Source organism: Coturnix japonica, chromosome 3, assembly GCF_054131305.1.
Source record: "Coturnix japonica strain WE chromosome 3, WE-NBRP24, whole genome shotgun sequence".
NCBI classification, from domain to species: Eukaryota; Metazoa; Chordata; class Aves; order Galliformes; family Phasianidae; genus Coturnix; species Coturnix japonica.
In genome coordinates this window covers 82,541,123-82,555,940 of record NC_140665.1, presented here as the reverse complement: position 1 = coordinate 82,555,940, position 14,818 = coordinate 82,541,123, and the positions used below count along the sequence as shown (strand labels likewise).

The 14,818-nt window shown below is 41.8% G+C and overlaps 1 protein-coding gene across 44 annotated transcripts in view; it reads right to left on the bottom strand.

The window, feature by feature from the left end:
• Positions 1-13,542: 13,542 nt before the first annotated feature.
• The window catches only part of DST (dystonin), a 280,915-nt gene continuing 279,639 nt past the window's right edge, over positions 13,543-14,818 (bottom strand). For all 44 annotated transcript variants that reach the window (XM_015859182.2, XM_085542024.1, XM_085542021.1 and 41 more), the window contains one exon: positions 13,543-14,627. In XM_015859182.2, coding sequence (XP_015714668.2) covers positions 14,362-14,627 — 266 coding nt within the window. In that variant the 3' untranslated portion in view covers positions 13,543-14,361. The remainder of the gene's footprint in view (positions 14,628-14,818) is intronic.

Below are 14,818 nucleotides of genomic sequence, written 5' to 3'. Positions count from 1 at the left end.
AAAATCTGACGGGACAGATAAACATAGGAGGCATTAACAATCTCCACTTTTTTCATGGCTTGCTTAGAGATCCCTTGGATAAGAGCAGGCACAAGATTGACCTAAAATTCTAGCCAATAGCTGATGTTATTTCAGAGTTTTTCAAATGCTTCAACTAGAACCTTGTCAAAATAAATGGTGGATTTGTGCTTATGTGCTTATATGGCAAGGTTGATCCATGCTGATACTATTACAGCGTTGTAAAGCATAAAATCTAGTTAATGGTTTCTGCCAAACCATGAATCAGTTACAAAATAATGACCTGAAGTATGTTCTTTTTTCCATTCTCTAATATTTTTTCACAGCACAACCCAAACAATTGCTCATAATTAAACTGATTGGAGGAGCAGACACTGGCAGGAAATACACTGCTGGCAGTGGTCCGATAGCACTTCATTGTACTGAATTTAGAACAATTACATCAGTTCCTTTCATTTTGCAGAAAAAGAGGAGGGGGGCTGCTTTTTTATCTTCTGCTCTCTACCAGCAAAATCGATGTTTATCAAATCTTGTGAAGATGATTGGGACATTTTTAATGAACTATGTAAGTGCATCCTGCGGTACCATGATGCCTTTGATCATCCTCTTTCATACTCTGTATGGCTGCTTTGTATTAGTCATAATCCGTCACTTGCTTTTTTGTTTTGTTTCCTAGAAGAGCATGACTAGATCATCTTTTTATAGTAGAACAGAAAATGATGGATGCTTTACAGCAAGCAAGCAAAGATACCAAGTGAAACTGAGGTCTATATCTAAAAGTATATGATGACTTGTGAATTCTTCCCCATCTAAGGAGCAAAAGTCATGCATATGTATTATAAAATAGCATAACTTCCAACTGGAAAGTAAATCCAGTAAGCTGGAGCTGAAGTCAAATTTTGCTCAAGTGTCAAAGCCCATTTCCAAGAAAATTCAGAGTATGTTGGTACTTAGGATACTTAGGGAGAGAAAGATTCAAAAGAGTTCTGTGTAAAACCCCAAATGTATCACTTGCCTTTCACAGTAGCAGTACCCTGCCTCACAGAGAAAAAGAGGACCAGATGGCCCAGCAGTGGCTCCTTGCTCCCAGAAGATATGCCCAACTTTGGGCTTTCACAGAGGCCAGTCACAGTCTGACAGTCAGTTACTCATGCGCTCAATTAGAGTGGTTTTCTCTCACACATGCTTGGAGATGCAGCGCTTCCCACGAGTGGCTGTGAATAGGTTGTTGAAGATATTCTCAGAGAATGAATGTACCTCTGTTTCCACAAAGTGCTGAATCGAGGGCAAACTTGGTTTAGAAATACAGTTTGTATTAGTATATTTATAACAAGTGAGATTTGTGCGTTCATATCTCATTTGTTACCCATAAAGACCTTGAAACAAATTCCAGAGAGTGCTTTGAGAACAAAAACTTTAAAAAATGGTGCTGTGAATAGAGCACTGTGTAAGCAGAGAGGAAGATATCACTTGTAGATGGCCTTCAGCAAAATATTTTGTTTCTTTGCAATTCTCATTTTCAGTTCTAAGCCTTTTCTACCTTTTATTAAGAGTTCCTTGGGAGCCATAATTGTAGCTGACGCTCCTAGATTCCACAAAATCACAGGGGCTGGAGGGGCCCTCTGTGGAACATCTTATGTAATCCCCTGCTAAAGCAGGTTGCCAGCCAAAGGTAACACAGCAAACCGTCCATGTGGGTCTTAAACATCTTCAGAGAAGAAGACTCCACAGGCTTTCTCAGCAGCTTGTTCCAGTGCTCTGTCACCTTCAAAGTAGAGATGTTCGTTTCAGGTTTGTAGGGAACTTTCTATGTCCCAGTTTGTGCTCATTGCCCCTTGTCCTGTCACTGAGCATCACTGAAAAGAGCTTGGCCCTATCCACTTGACTCTTGCATATTAGGTATTTATAAGCATTGATTATAAGCTCTCCCTGGAGCTTTCTCTTCTCCAGGCTGAACAGCCCCAGCTCTCTCAACCTGCCCTCATAGGAGACCTGTTCCATCTCTTGGATTATTTCTGTGGCCCTCCTCTGGACACACTCCAACAAGTCCATGTCTCTCCTATCCTGAACACTTCACATTTGGATGAAGTACTCTGGGTGATGTCTCACCAGCGCAGAGTAGAGGGGCAGGAATCACCTCCCTCAACCTGCTGGCCATGCTTCTTTTGATGCAGCCCAGGATACAGTTGGCTTTCTGGGCTGCAAGGGCACATTGCTGGCTCACATCCAGCTTCCCATCCACCATTAACCCCAGATCATTTTTGGCAGGGCTGCACTCAATCCTCTCATCCCCCAGCTTGTATTGGTAGTGAGGGCTGCCTTGACCCAGGTGGAAGATGTTGCACCTCATACTGGAGAGCTAAAGTCTGGATGCAGGACTCCAGGTGTAACTATGCTGATGTAAAGGTGTAAAGATGCTGAGCAGAACATAAGGATCATTGGGGTTATTCCACTCCAAGAGTAAGACTTTGCAGTTCCCTTTATAGAATATCCTGTTGTTTCTGATATCCTGTTACTCTAACCTGTCATGGTCCCTCTGAATAGCAGCATAACCCTTGGTGTGCTAGTCACTCCTTCCAGATTTGTATCATGTACAGAGCAAGCCCCAGAACCAAGAAAGTACCTTTTGACATGCCTTCTTAGTAGATTCTGCTTGTACGGTTTGCATGGCCACAGAGACACTGAAGCCACCTGGACCCCAATGTCACTGGGTTCACCATCAGCTCAGCTATCAGCAGCATTCTGGGGCCACTGTGCAAAAAGGCCTTTTGTCTTTATGCTGCATCATTCCATTCTCAGTCATGAGAATAAATCAATTACACGGGAAAATGAAGGAGAAATAACAGCTGCTTATCACCAGAAGTGGGGTAACACTGAGATACAAGTAAAATGTCAGCATTTTTTTAGTGGATTTTTTTCCATTTTGTGAATAGTCTCATTTTGCAGTCTATCTTTTTGTAACAAGGAGAGTGCCTACATTCTATTTATAACTTTGCTGGGAAAGATTCAGTGTTTTGATTCTATTAGAACAGTATTAAAACAGAAACATTCCAGAGTCCCAAACTGAAAGATAAATTCCTATTCATGTTTATGTTCCCTTCAAGCCCATGTTCCCCAGCAGAAACACTTGATGGGCACAGTGCAGCATTACCATTTGACTCCTATACTTGCACGTAGCACATCTCATGGTTTCTTTATCAGATAATCTTCTACAATCAAACACTGACTTCTTTTCACTATTTTTAAAAGTTAATTTAACTTTCCAGGTAACTAAGGATGCCTTTTCAGACAAGGAGTGTTACAGTTAGGCTCCTAAACAGGCATATCAATTGACAATGCATTGGAAAGGGAGGGATGTTCTTTTCATAGGATTTGTGTACCAAACCAGTTTCCTGACCTGCCAGCAATTTTCCTGAATATTCCCAGGCAAATTGCTTAATCTGCTTCTCCATTTCCTATCTGTAAATCCAGCAGATTCGTACTTCCCTTCTTTCTGCTCTTAAGATATCTATCATGGTTATAAAATGGTAAAAGCAGACCAGCACTCTGCAGTGCTTACAGCTCCAAAAATCAGGGATCAGCAGTGCTAGTGACTGTAAGCACGTATTTAGGATGCTTCCCACAAGGACCAAACAATTCTACCTTGTAGACTGTTTTGGTACATGCTAACTTTAGCAAACGCTCAAAGGTTATCTACTTTCTCTTTCAGTCACATCACTCAGATAGCTACATTTCTGTTTCTTTTTCATTTCAATTTTGTACAGAACTCCAAGCAAAGCCAAGATAGCATGGTTTCTCTAATGTAAACGAAAATTTGGAAATCACAAATACTTATCCTTTTCTAAACGAACTACTACTTGGCTTCAGTAGGCCAAAAAAAGAAGTGTTTCAGTATATTTTAAATTCCATTCTCAAGTTGAACTTTGTGATATGTTAGGAAGAGATATGTATGAACAGGAAAAATTACCCTGAGGCAGAACACTGAAGATTAAAGTTAGATCTTCATTTATCTGGGATTTTTCAGCTCTCACAGGTACTGACTCCTATATTATCACATTGAATTTAACTTCTTGGTTTCACTCAGCACAAGGAATGGGAGTAAACACTGTAGTTTTTTTTTTCCACCCAGAACCACCAAGTAGAAGATCAAGTCAAACTGCCCCTTATGAGCAAGAAACACCATTTCTATTTGTGCCAGCTCTGCTAGTCACCACTGTAGACACAGCCTTCTGTTTGGCAAGAGGGGAACAGTGCTGGCAGAAGGCCGTAACCACCTCACCAAAGGAGACAATGAAGAGTTTTGGACTCTCTAACCATTAGAGATTGGGAGAAGAGTCACCACCAGAAGCACTGCACACAGAATGTGCTTTGTTATATTAACATTTGTTGAAAACACGGCATTACCAAAGCATTTCTGAGGCAAACCAAGACCAGCCAGGAAACTACCATGTACCATATTTTTAAGATTTCCAGTAGTTTGACATTTATTTTAACTACCGAATGATCACCAACACAAGTGTTTTGTACTGGTGTCTTCAAGATCTGCATCAAGAAACACCAGCTTACAAAAAAACCCTGACATTACCCTGACACAGCCTGAAACACTAACTTCTTTACACTATTCTGCAATGCCTGTGTGAGTAAAGACTCTCAATGTTGTATCAGCTTGAAAAAGCAGTGTTCATGTTCTGCCGTGCTGCAAGGCAAGGAATAGCTATTGCAAGATACGACATTAAATCTTAGACTCCTTGTTTCCTTCTGGCAAGCGTCGCCTACTGAAAGATTAAAGAAAAGCCTTGACAGAAAGCACAGCTAAACACTGACTTAAGAAATATAAATGGATTTTGATTTTTAGCCACCTTCCTCCAGGCTTGATGTAGTCAATCCCAAACTCATTCCCCACACACTCAAAAGCTCAGAGCATTGTGTTACATTTCTAGCTGCTCATAAACTGACTGGCCAGTTCTGTTAGTTATTTCCACCTGAACTGCATGCTTCTTTCTGACTTGGATTAGAACTTTAATATGCTTTTCCTTTATCATCCATCACAACAACATTTTCTCTTTGCATCCTTGGACAGGTTATAGAATAGGACAAAGTCTTTGTCTACACTCACATGGATTTCAGCCTTATTTCTGCTATTGTAAGAGATATGAGTAAATTATGCAATAATTTTCTCCAACACACATTGTTAACTAGATCTTTCCAGCGATAGTCACAGCTGGTGCTCCAATCTGGAACTACAAATACAAGTTTATACTGTACAATTTATGGCAAAAATGTTTCCTTACAAGCTAATATCACAACAAAATTATGTGTTCTCTTCTCGGATTTTAATCCAACTGATTTTATCTCCAACTCTACCTTCCAAACAATAAGCACAGCCATGTGCTGGACTGCAAATGACCTCAGTCTGGTAAATACATGCAGATGCACTTAACCTGAAAAAGCCACCAACAGCCCCCAGAAAAGAACTCACCAAATCAGTGGTGTGTAACTACCTAAAATATTGTCCATCCAGCAGGTGTTTCTAAATATGTTCAGGGTTTTAACACAGATATCCCATATAAATATGACACAATTACATGTTCTTCTTCATTTTTTCCTTAAAAACTAACAAACAAACAAAAACAGTTGAATGACATCACTGTGCCTAGATTCAAACTCCCTCAACAACATTTGATCACTTCATTCAGCTGAAAATATTTGCCTTTATTTACGTAGATTTGGAGACTACATTTTACACCCCAGCGTTTAATAGCAAATAGTAATGAGGACCAAAGGCTGACTAGTTATATATAAAGCAGCATAAAATAAAAGGACATTCCTATATAGAGCACATCATATAGTTAAGAGAAGAGAAAGATTCCTTAATTTTTACCATTTTGATTGAAAAACTTAGTTCTGCACCAGAGGGCTGAGGGCATGGAACAGGCTGCCAAGAGCAGCGGGCACATCCCAGAGCTGCTGGAGTTCAAAGAGCATTTGCACAACAATCTCTGACATGGGGTTAGAGATCCAACACATGCAGAACCTTTCCAGAGCTAGTATTATTTGGATGGGGAAAATAGGACTTCTGACTGCTGGGGGTGAACACGCCTAGCTATCACAAAAGCCTTGCCCCAATGACACTGGGCCCACAGGCTCCTGCCTGCCACACACACTGCCCTGCCGAGCCACTAACTCGACACGTTTCATCACCCTCTGCCACTTAGTGGACAAAGTTTCTGCCTGCACTGACCTAAAAGTATTGCTCCTTCTTTCAGGAGAGTATATGCTGGCCATAATCCCACGGCCCTGCAGCTGATACAGCCTAGCTGAGGATTTGGGCCAGCACTGACCAGGGTTATTTTACTGCATGAGATCACAGCAATATTTTTGGAGACTTACACGCAGATGACTGGAAAAAGAGGGGCTCTCGTGTGGAAAGTTTTAAGGGTACCAAGGACTACATGCTCACACAAGGGCCGAAGTTTTCACCAGTTGTTAAGAGCTTTTCCATTAGTGAGAGTTATGTTAAAATTCCTTTGCATCATTAAGATCCATCCCCTCCCCTAAAATCTGGAAAGACTTAAGACCTCGTTAGCTGGGAGAAAATAAATAACTAAATAAAGAGGTGGAAAACAAGCTAAAGATTATTTCCCCACGATTTCACAGCCCCAGCTCCCACTACCAAACAGCAGGTAAATGCAGTATGTAAGAAGTAAAGAATACTGTAAAAAAGAAATCACGCTGAAAAGCCTGTGAAGGATAAGTGACCACATCGGATGACTTCTCAGCTTCACGACGCTGCGGTCAAGCCAATGACCTTTCCCAGTGCTTGGCAGCAGTAATGAGCAATATCTCCTCCCCACAGGCCATTGCTCCCCACACGGCCAGGCCCTGAGGCCAGAGGCAGCTGTGCCGCCAGCCCACGCAGGGCCCATAGCAGCATCATCCTGCCTGTGAGGTTCAGCCTGAGTTCAGGAGCCGTGGCTCACACACCCTTGTTGCCATCTGGCCAAGGAAAGCATCACTCAGGCTTTTGTTACAGTGCGACGCACACAGGCTGGAAAGTTCACTTTGCTCATTTTAATAGGAAATGCTACAGGGTTGCTGTGCAGTTCATAACAACTAGAGCAAGCATTTGCAAATGCACTCTGTGAGGAAAAAGCAGTAACACAGTGAGTGGAAACAGCACCCACTGCTAGAATTTCACCTTCCTCCCAAGAAAAGGCATTAGATTTGACTAATTAATTTGTGATTTACTGCATCTCTTCATATTTCTACAGAATAAATTCAATCTGCCTTAAAATGAATGTCTGTGTTTTGCCCTTAAGTTCAAACTGTATCCTAGACTTATGTCCAACTGAAAACAATTCAAAGGCACTGTGTTCAGTAAACACTGCACCCAGACCTTAGCACTAACAGTTAGTTAACTAACTAACAGTTACTTGTCATTTTCTTCCTTCTAGAAAAGGGAGCAGTTGGCAGATAACCACGTTCAACTGCACTCATTGAAGATGCAAACAAAGAAAATAAAATGCACTGAAGTAACGTCATGTTTTTGGGGAAAATCCTGTTGCATTATCTTCCTCTGGCACACTCAAATGGAAGAGAAGCACACCACTGTGGTATTCTGCCCAATGACTTACAGTTTGGGTCTCAGGGATGTACGTGGCCTGCCCAGTGTCCCATGAAAGATGTGTTCACTTACACTGATACACAGAGACTTCCAACAGCTCTCAGAAAGAAGTTATCAGAGAATCCAAAGGAAATGAGATTGCATGTGTCTCACAGAACGTGTGTGACTGGCAGCAGAGCTTCATACCTATTTGCTGCTGAAAGATTGAAGAATTGACCAAAGTTCCTGAAGTAGTTGGCAGAAATAAAACAACTGGATTCTCTGCCCCTCTTACATGTTCATATTCCCTAAATGTGACCAGCAATGGAACTGAATTATGCGATGTTCCATGATTTGCATATACCTAAAACATACTTAGTGTGCCAAAAGGGTATGTAAGTGATAAAAGCCACAAGTATTTTGAAGTTTTGGTGCTGAAAATCCCACCCCCCCTTTTACACTTGGCTAGAAATAAACCCATTTATCTGGGGCGGGATTCGCTCTACTAAAAGCAAGTTGGCTGGGGCTGAGCGAGGCACCATGAGCCCCATGCAGTCAGCAGAAAGCAATGCGCACCTCCCAGGAGGCAAGATGAATCACAGCAATGTGGCGATGCTTTTTCCAGAGCACCCTTCCAGAAAGGCGCTGTGGGAGCCTCAGAGCAAACACCCGCAGCTTTATGTTAAAATCTGTCAGGGGCTTCACTGCAGACCTCTTTCTTCTGCTAACACCCTTAAAACCACTTTCTCAAACACTGTCTTCCTCAGATTGTAATGTGTTATTTACCATCATTAAGACCTTACTTCCGATCCTGTAAGTGCTCACTTCAACAGCTTGTGCTGAGCAACCTTCTAGAAGTCCTTGGAAAGCCATGTGGTCTATCTCAACGTCCTTGCAGGAGCTTTCCAGGCAGTTTGTAAGGCGTGATTTCTCTCTAGAAACTAAATCAATTCATCCACAGCATATTTCTTTGGGTTTCAATTAATGCATCATTTATTATTACTTTGACCAGTTTTTCCAAGCCCACGCTGATCAGTAGTTTCCTAGATCTTACCACTGCCTTTTCAGAAAAGAGCTGGTGTTATGTTAGGCACTTTCCCATCCTCTTGGAACAAGTCTACATGAAAGGAAGGCTCCAAACAGCAACACAGCTGCTTCACCCTCCTGCAGCAGGCTTGGGCGAATAGTACCTCCTCCTGGTAGTGCTACCTTGTTTTGTTGATTTAACTAACACTTCCACCAATTCAGGTTTGAAGCTCTTCCAGACAGCCTATGAGTTCTCTATATACCTACAAGCTTATATTTTTTCCCTCCTCATTTTGAACACACTTGTTTCCTATCTTACACTTGGAACTGGCTTTTCAATACTAGGATACTGCTTTATCATATGAATTCACTGCCTTTAAAAATAACCCAGACAGCACAAACTTCTCCAGACAACCATCATTCTGCCAATAAAAAGATGGTTTCAAAATGCCATGAACAAGCCCCAGAAAGGGGTGATGGAGGGGTGGGGGTGGAGAAAGATGTTAGATACTTTTCTAAATGCTGGAAGCATATAATGACCTCTAAAGTCAGCGTTTCCTGTCAGGAGACAGCTATCACCACTCTGGTTGCCTCTTCCCAGAGGAAGAAAATACATTGTGGATGTTGACAGGGCCTGATTTATGGTCTGAGGTTCTTACTCATATTCAGTCATCCCAACGTTAAGAACGCATCTATTAACTTGCTTGTACTTACTCATCCAGGATGCCAGTTAAATTACACAATTCAGCTCCATCACTCTTTCCTTCAGCCTTCAAATACAAAAGTACAGTTTAGCACCACAAGCTGCAATTCAGACTATTTAAACAATTTTGGTTCAGAAGAACTACTTAATTGTAGAAGTACATGCCCCAGGACTCTTCTAGCTCCAGGTCAGATAAAGCTTCATTTGCAGCAACCAAGCTCTGAACAAGTTCTAACAGGACTTGTATCTGCATTAAAAAATATCTCCATAGGATCAGCTATGAGGCATTTTCACGGAGGTTACATGTAATTTAAACTAGTGCCTCATCCAGTTTTCTGAAAAGCTCCTTTTTCCTCTGCAATATTCCTCTTTTCAACAAAGATAACTTTTTTTTTCTCTACAGATTAGTAATCCACCTGCATTTAACCTCCCTGCGCCTTCAAAGAACATTATTACTAAGAGAAAAACCAAGCAAACAAGCCAACCACCCCTCCCACTTGTATCTGCAAACAGGTTATTCAAATTCAGTAGAGAAGATAATTTTCACTAGGAAAGCACCTTTCCTTTGTTCTTCAAAATTCCATTCAATTTGCATTGAGATACAAACCTGCTATTGCCACCACTCCTCCTTTTAGCCCACAATGAGAGCAAACATCATGCTAATGGATAGATTGTGAAGAGCGCTGTCTGAGGAGCAGCTACCAGCAGGTTGAGAGCTTGTGGGTCAAGGATCGGTCCAGTAAAGGGCATCTAGTGGTTGGGGTCTGCTGCAGGCCACCTGATCAGGGGGAGCCTGTTGATGAGGCCAGCTGCAGGAGGTGTCCTGCATGCAGGCTCTTGTCCTGATGGAGGATTTCAACCACCTGGATATCAGCTGGGATAGTGGCTGTAGTGATTGTGCCTTGGTGGAGTTGACGATCTGGAGGACTGTGGGCCTGGCAAAAAGCAGCTAGGACCCTGTGCTTCATGAGAGCAAACTTCCAGCTGCTCAAGGAACTGCTGAGTGGGATCCCCTGGGAAACTGTACTTAAAGGGCATGGGTGCAGAACAGTGCTGGCAGGTCTTTAAGGACACCATTTTGAGAGCGCAACAGCTCTCCATCCCCCAGCAAAAGAAGTTGAGCAGGGGAGGCAGGCGACTGTCATGGCTGTGCAAGGACCTGCAACTTAAACTGAGGGAAATGTACAGGAAGTGGAAGTACTGGGAGGAATACAGGGCCGTTGTCCGTGTGTGCAGAGATAGGATTAGGAAAGCCAAGGTGCAGATGGAGCTGAACTTGGAGAGGGATGTGAAAGATAACATGGAGTTCTGCAGGTACATAGGCAGGAGGAGACAGGCCAAGGAGAGCGTTCCCCCTCTGATGAAAGGTAACGGGGAGCTGGCTTCCTCAGACATAGAAAAAGCTGAAGTACTCAATGAGTGCTTTGCCTCAGTCTTCACTGGTGGCTTCTCTTGTCTGCCAGGACCCTGAGTCTCTAGCCTCAGGGATCTTATGGGTAGTAGTTTCTGTCCCACTGAAACAGTAGAACAAGTCTGAGCCCTCCTCATGAAATTGAATGTGTATAAGTCCACAGGACTGGACGCAGCTGTACTGCAATGAGGCAGACCCAACAGGTGCTCTCAAAATGCTTGTTTTCCATCCTTGTGGTTACTTACAGAGCAGTATAGAGAGTGTTCAGCGAAGTGTCCTCTCATCGTGTCCCACGTCCAACACAACTGAGCAGTATGGCCCCTCTCATAAGTGAGAGCAGTTGGTTGCAGACAGTCTTGTTGTTCTGCAGGGTAGATGTTGGCAGAAGCAGCTCCTGGTTCAAATGCTGCTGCTGAGTGTGGTACAGCATAGCTGCTTGCACCAGTTTAAGAAATGCATTCATTTTTTAAATTTAAGATCACAGATAACCTCATCTCTGCTTTTTTAAAAGGATATGCTCCAGGCAAAGCCTCAATTACTGTCATCCATTACATTAGCATGTAATTAAGAGGCTTACAGTGTAAACTACACTGAGAAAGCTGTAGGCCATAAGGCATGACTAGCTCTTCTACCATGTTATTTTCACTTGCAGGTTTCATCTGTAGATTTTTGAACATCCTAGAGACATGTGAAGGCAGCAAAATAGCAATGCAGAATAAATTAAAGGAGAGAAAAAGGATCTAAGAACTGAACTAATTTTTCCCAGTGCTAAACACGCCTCATACAGTGAACAGCATGGTTCTCACAGTCACTGGCTTTTCAACACTTCCTTCCTCTGCACTACCACTGCTTCTTTGCTGTGCTGAAAAATCTCAGAACTTATAGATACAAGAATCTACACTGTGCTAAACTGTTGTTCATGCAGCAGACTGGATGAATTTGTGTTCAGTTTCTGTTGGGAGATAGTAAAAGGAGGGGAGGTGGGGAAATGCATCTGCTGCGGTTAGGTTAAAAACTCACGTGACAACAGAGCAGGGATTTAGTTATAGGGCTGACCCTTCCTCTCATTTATGCTGGGAACATAGGAAAATATTTTTGAATTACAGGAAAATGGAAACAGAGTAGCACAGCTTTCTTTATGAGTTCAATAAAACCCCAAGTTATTCATCTCTTACTGTGGTTTCACGTCCCTTGGATTCTGCTGCTAGGTGGCATCTCTGACTCACTGAGACTTCAACAAGTTCATTTTCTTCTTGGTAAGTCTTTGGCCACAAGGACAGTGGCCAGCTAATCCTCACTTCTACACTCTTTACTCCTAGTTTAAAACTAACAATTAAGCATATTTCCTAGAAGAATGTCAGGAGAAAGTTCTTTACTGAGAGAGTGGTGAGGTGCTGGAACAGGTTGCCCAGAGAGGCTGTGGATGCCTTGTCCCTGGAAGTGCTCAAGGCCAGGCTGGATGGGGCCCTGGGCAACTGATCTAATACTAAATCTAAAAGTTATCAGCCCTGCCCATTGCAGGGGGGACGGACTTGATGATCCTTGAGATCCCCACCAACCCAAGCCATTCTATGATTCTATGAAGACATACGTACCTAATCCAAGATGAAGACTTGCTACCCATCATCACCTGCAATAGAAGCCACACTTCTGGCACAGTGAACTTCTCCATCTACTTGGGATGCAGAGCCTCATATCACTGCAAATCCCTTAATATTCAATAAATGCGTGTGCTCCTCCCAGACCTGCTGCAGTAGGACCCATCAGCGCTGCTTGCTGTGTAATAGAGGCTGCATAGCCTTTCACTAGGGCCTGTCCCAGTATATGTATTTTTTTTTCCCCTAATTCCACCATCTGCTTTCTCACTCAGGATCTCATCCACTGCACTTTTCCTTTTTGCTCCCTGGTGGAATTTCCTGCCTGTTTTCCATGAACACTCGTAGCCTCTCTGTGCATGCTGGAGGAAATCCTGACACAAGAGGATTTTGATTGATTGAATCTTCTTTTGAGAACTGTTCTGTTTTTCAGTTTCTTATAAACTGATTGGGGGATTCAACTCTGTGTTTTCAGAAAGCTCTTGTGAAAGCTTGGAAAAAATCATCTTAGCAGTATTTCTAATGAGATTATTAGCAGAGAATGCAGATGTCACCATTACCTATAGGTAATCAGCTGAACTTTGTTTGTATACTAGGAGACCCATCATAAACCAGTCTTCCGCTAACATTCTTCTACTAAGGCTATGGCATTTTCTTGCACATTATCAGTCAGATCGAGACCGATCTGTCAAACTGGCTGAATCTTTAGTGTGTCTTTTTGATCTTATCAAAGAGCATTTCAAATCTGTAAGGATTCTGCCATTACTACAGCATCTACCCAGCTGCTGCACAGCACTCATATTTGAAGCTGCATCCCCTTTCCATTAAAAATTAGCTATTATTAATGCTTTCAAAGGAACAAATGGCAAAAATATTCCGCTAACAAAAAGAGTAACAGAATTACTCCTTATGCCTTCCATACATGGTGTATATATATGTCACAGCTTAACATGGAGAAAAAAAATTATCAACACACAGTAATTATATATAATTTCATATCATCTGATACGTGCAATTTAGTGTTTTATTAAACAAACACAGCAGCTAACCCAAATGAGATTGCTGTTAATTGAAAATTACATTAAATTCTGTGTCCCTATGGTAATTATTGGTCATTTGAAATAACACACTACTAAAATGTAATGCAGAAATCAATCTTCCTGTGAAATAAGAAACACTATAGAAATAAAGTTAAGGGACATGTTTATTTCAGAGCCTTCTGCAAGCAAAATTGCTTTGATACAAAATGAGTTCAATAATAATACAGTGCTACCATCCACTCAAGCAAAAGAAAACCTCACATTTACATGAATGCACTTTATATCGATATTCTTATTGAATAATAGTTCCGATATCCAGAATGTGTCTGGCCTCACTGAAAGCAATGGCACAGAAACGCTGCAAGGAATTGGAGTATCATATCACTGGCAAGTGCTTAACTCTGTGAGTTCTCTGAGAGATGCTGTATAAATAAGGGTACTGTGACTGTGGGTCTGTATTTCTCGGTAGCTTTGACACACATCCTTTAGTGTTTGTTTCATTAGCTCAAAATGCACAATTGTGTCTTTTGGCTTTTTAGTATTCTTTTATTTTATTTTTTTTCCTTTTTTAAAGAAAAATCTTGAGGTATCCTTTACTGTTAACTAATGACATAGTGATAGGTCTATTTTCTTCAGGCTCCAGAGATTTACTGTACATTCAGTACACTGTACATTTGGTAATTATTTTTTAGTGTACTTTCTACACATTACTGTGTACAACTGTTAGTTTACATTAAAACTCTCCCCCCTCCTCACAGGATATGGCAATAAACAAAACCAAATCTGACAAAAATTATACACATAAAATAAGAAGACAAATACACAAATAAGGCCATCTGCAGAATTAAAAACCCACCTCTTGCGATATTTCACAACGATTTCTACAGAATATTTTACATCTTACGAACTTAAATACTTAACGCAAAAGGAAAAGAAACAAAAACACCTTTATGAAGCTAATCGTATTATCTCTTCAAGGACCTGTCCAATTTGCTGGCTATCGGCCTTCTCTGGGGAGTTGGAATCTTAGAAGGCTTGGCTGAACCTGGCCGAGAACCTGCTCGGGGTGTCGGTCTACTTGTAGCTGGAACAGTCTCTGACATATCTGAACATACAGACTGGATTTCTGAAATATCAAAGTCAGATGCATCGCTGCCTCTGCGGCTACTCGACCTGCTGCCAGCCTTGCTCCCTGCTCGGCTTCCAGGTCTGCTGGGAGTCCTCCTGGTTTCTAGAAAGAAAAGGTACCCAGCAGCATTAGAGGTACAGATGCAAAAGGTGTGCAAGTCTTTTCGAAGTCTTTGGCAACAATTTCTCATTGCACAAAATAAATTTCAGACTTCTGCCACATGAGCTAGACAATAATCAAAGATTCTCTTACATTAACACAACAGCATAAAACAATGCCATATCTCCCACTAA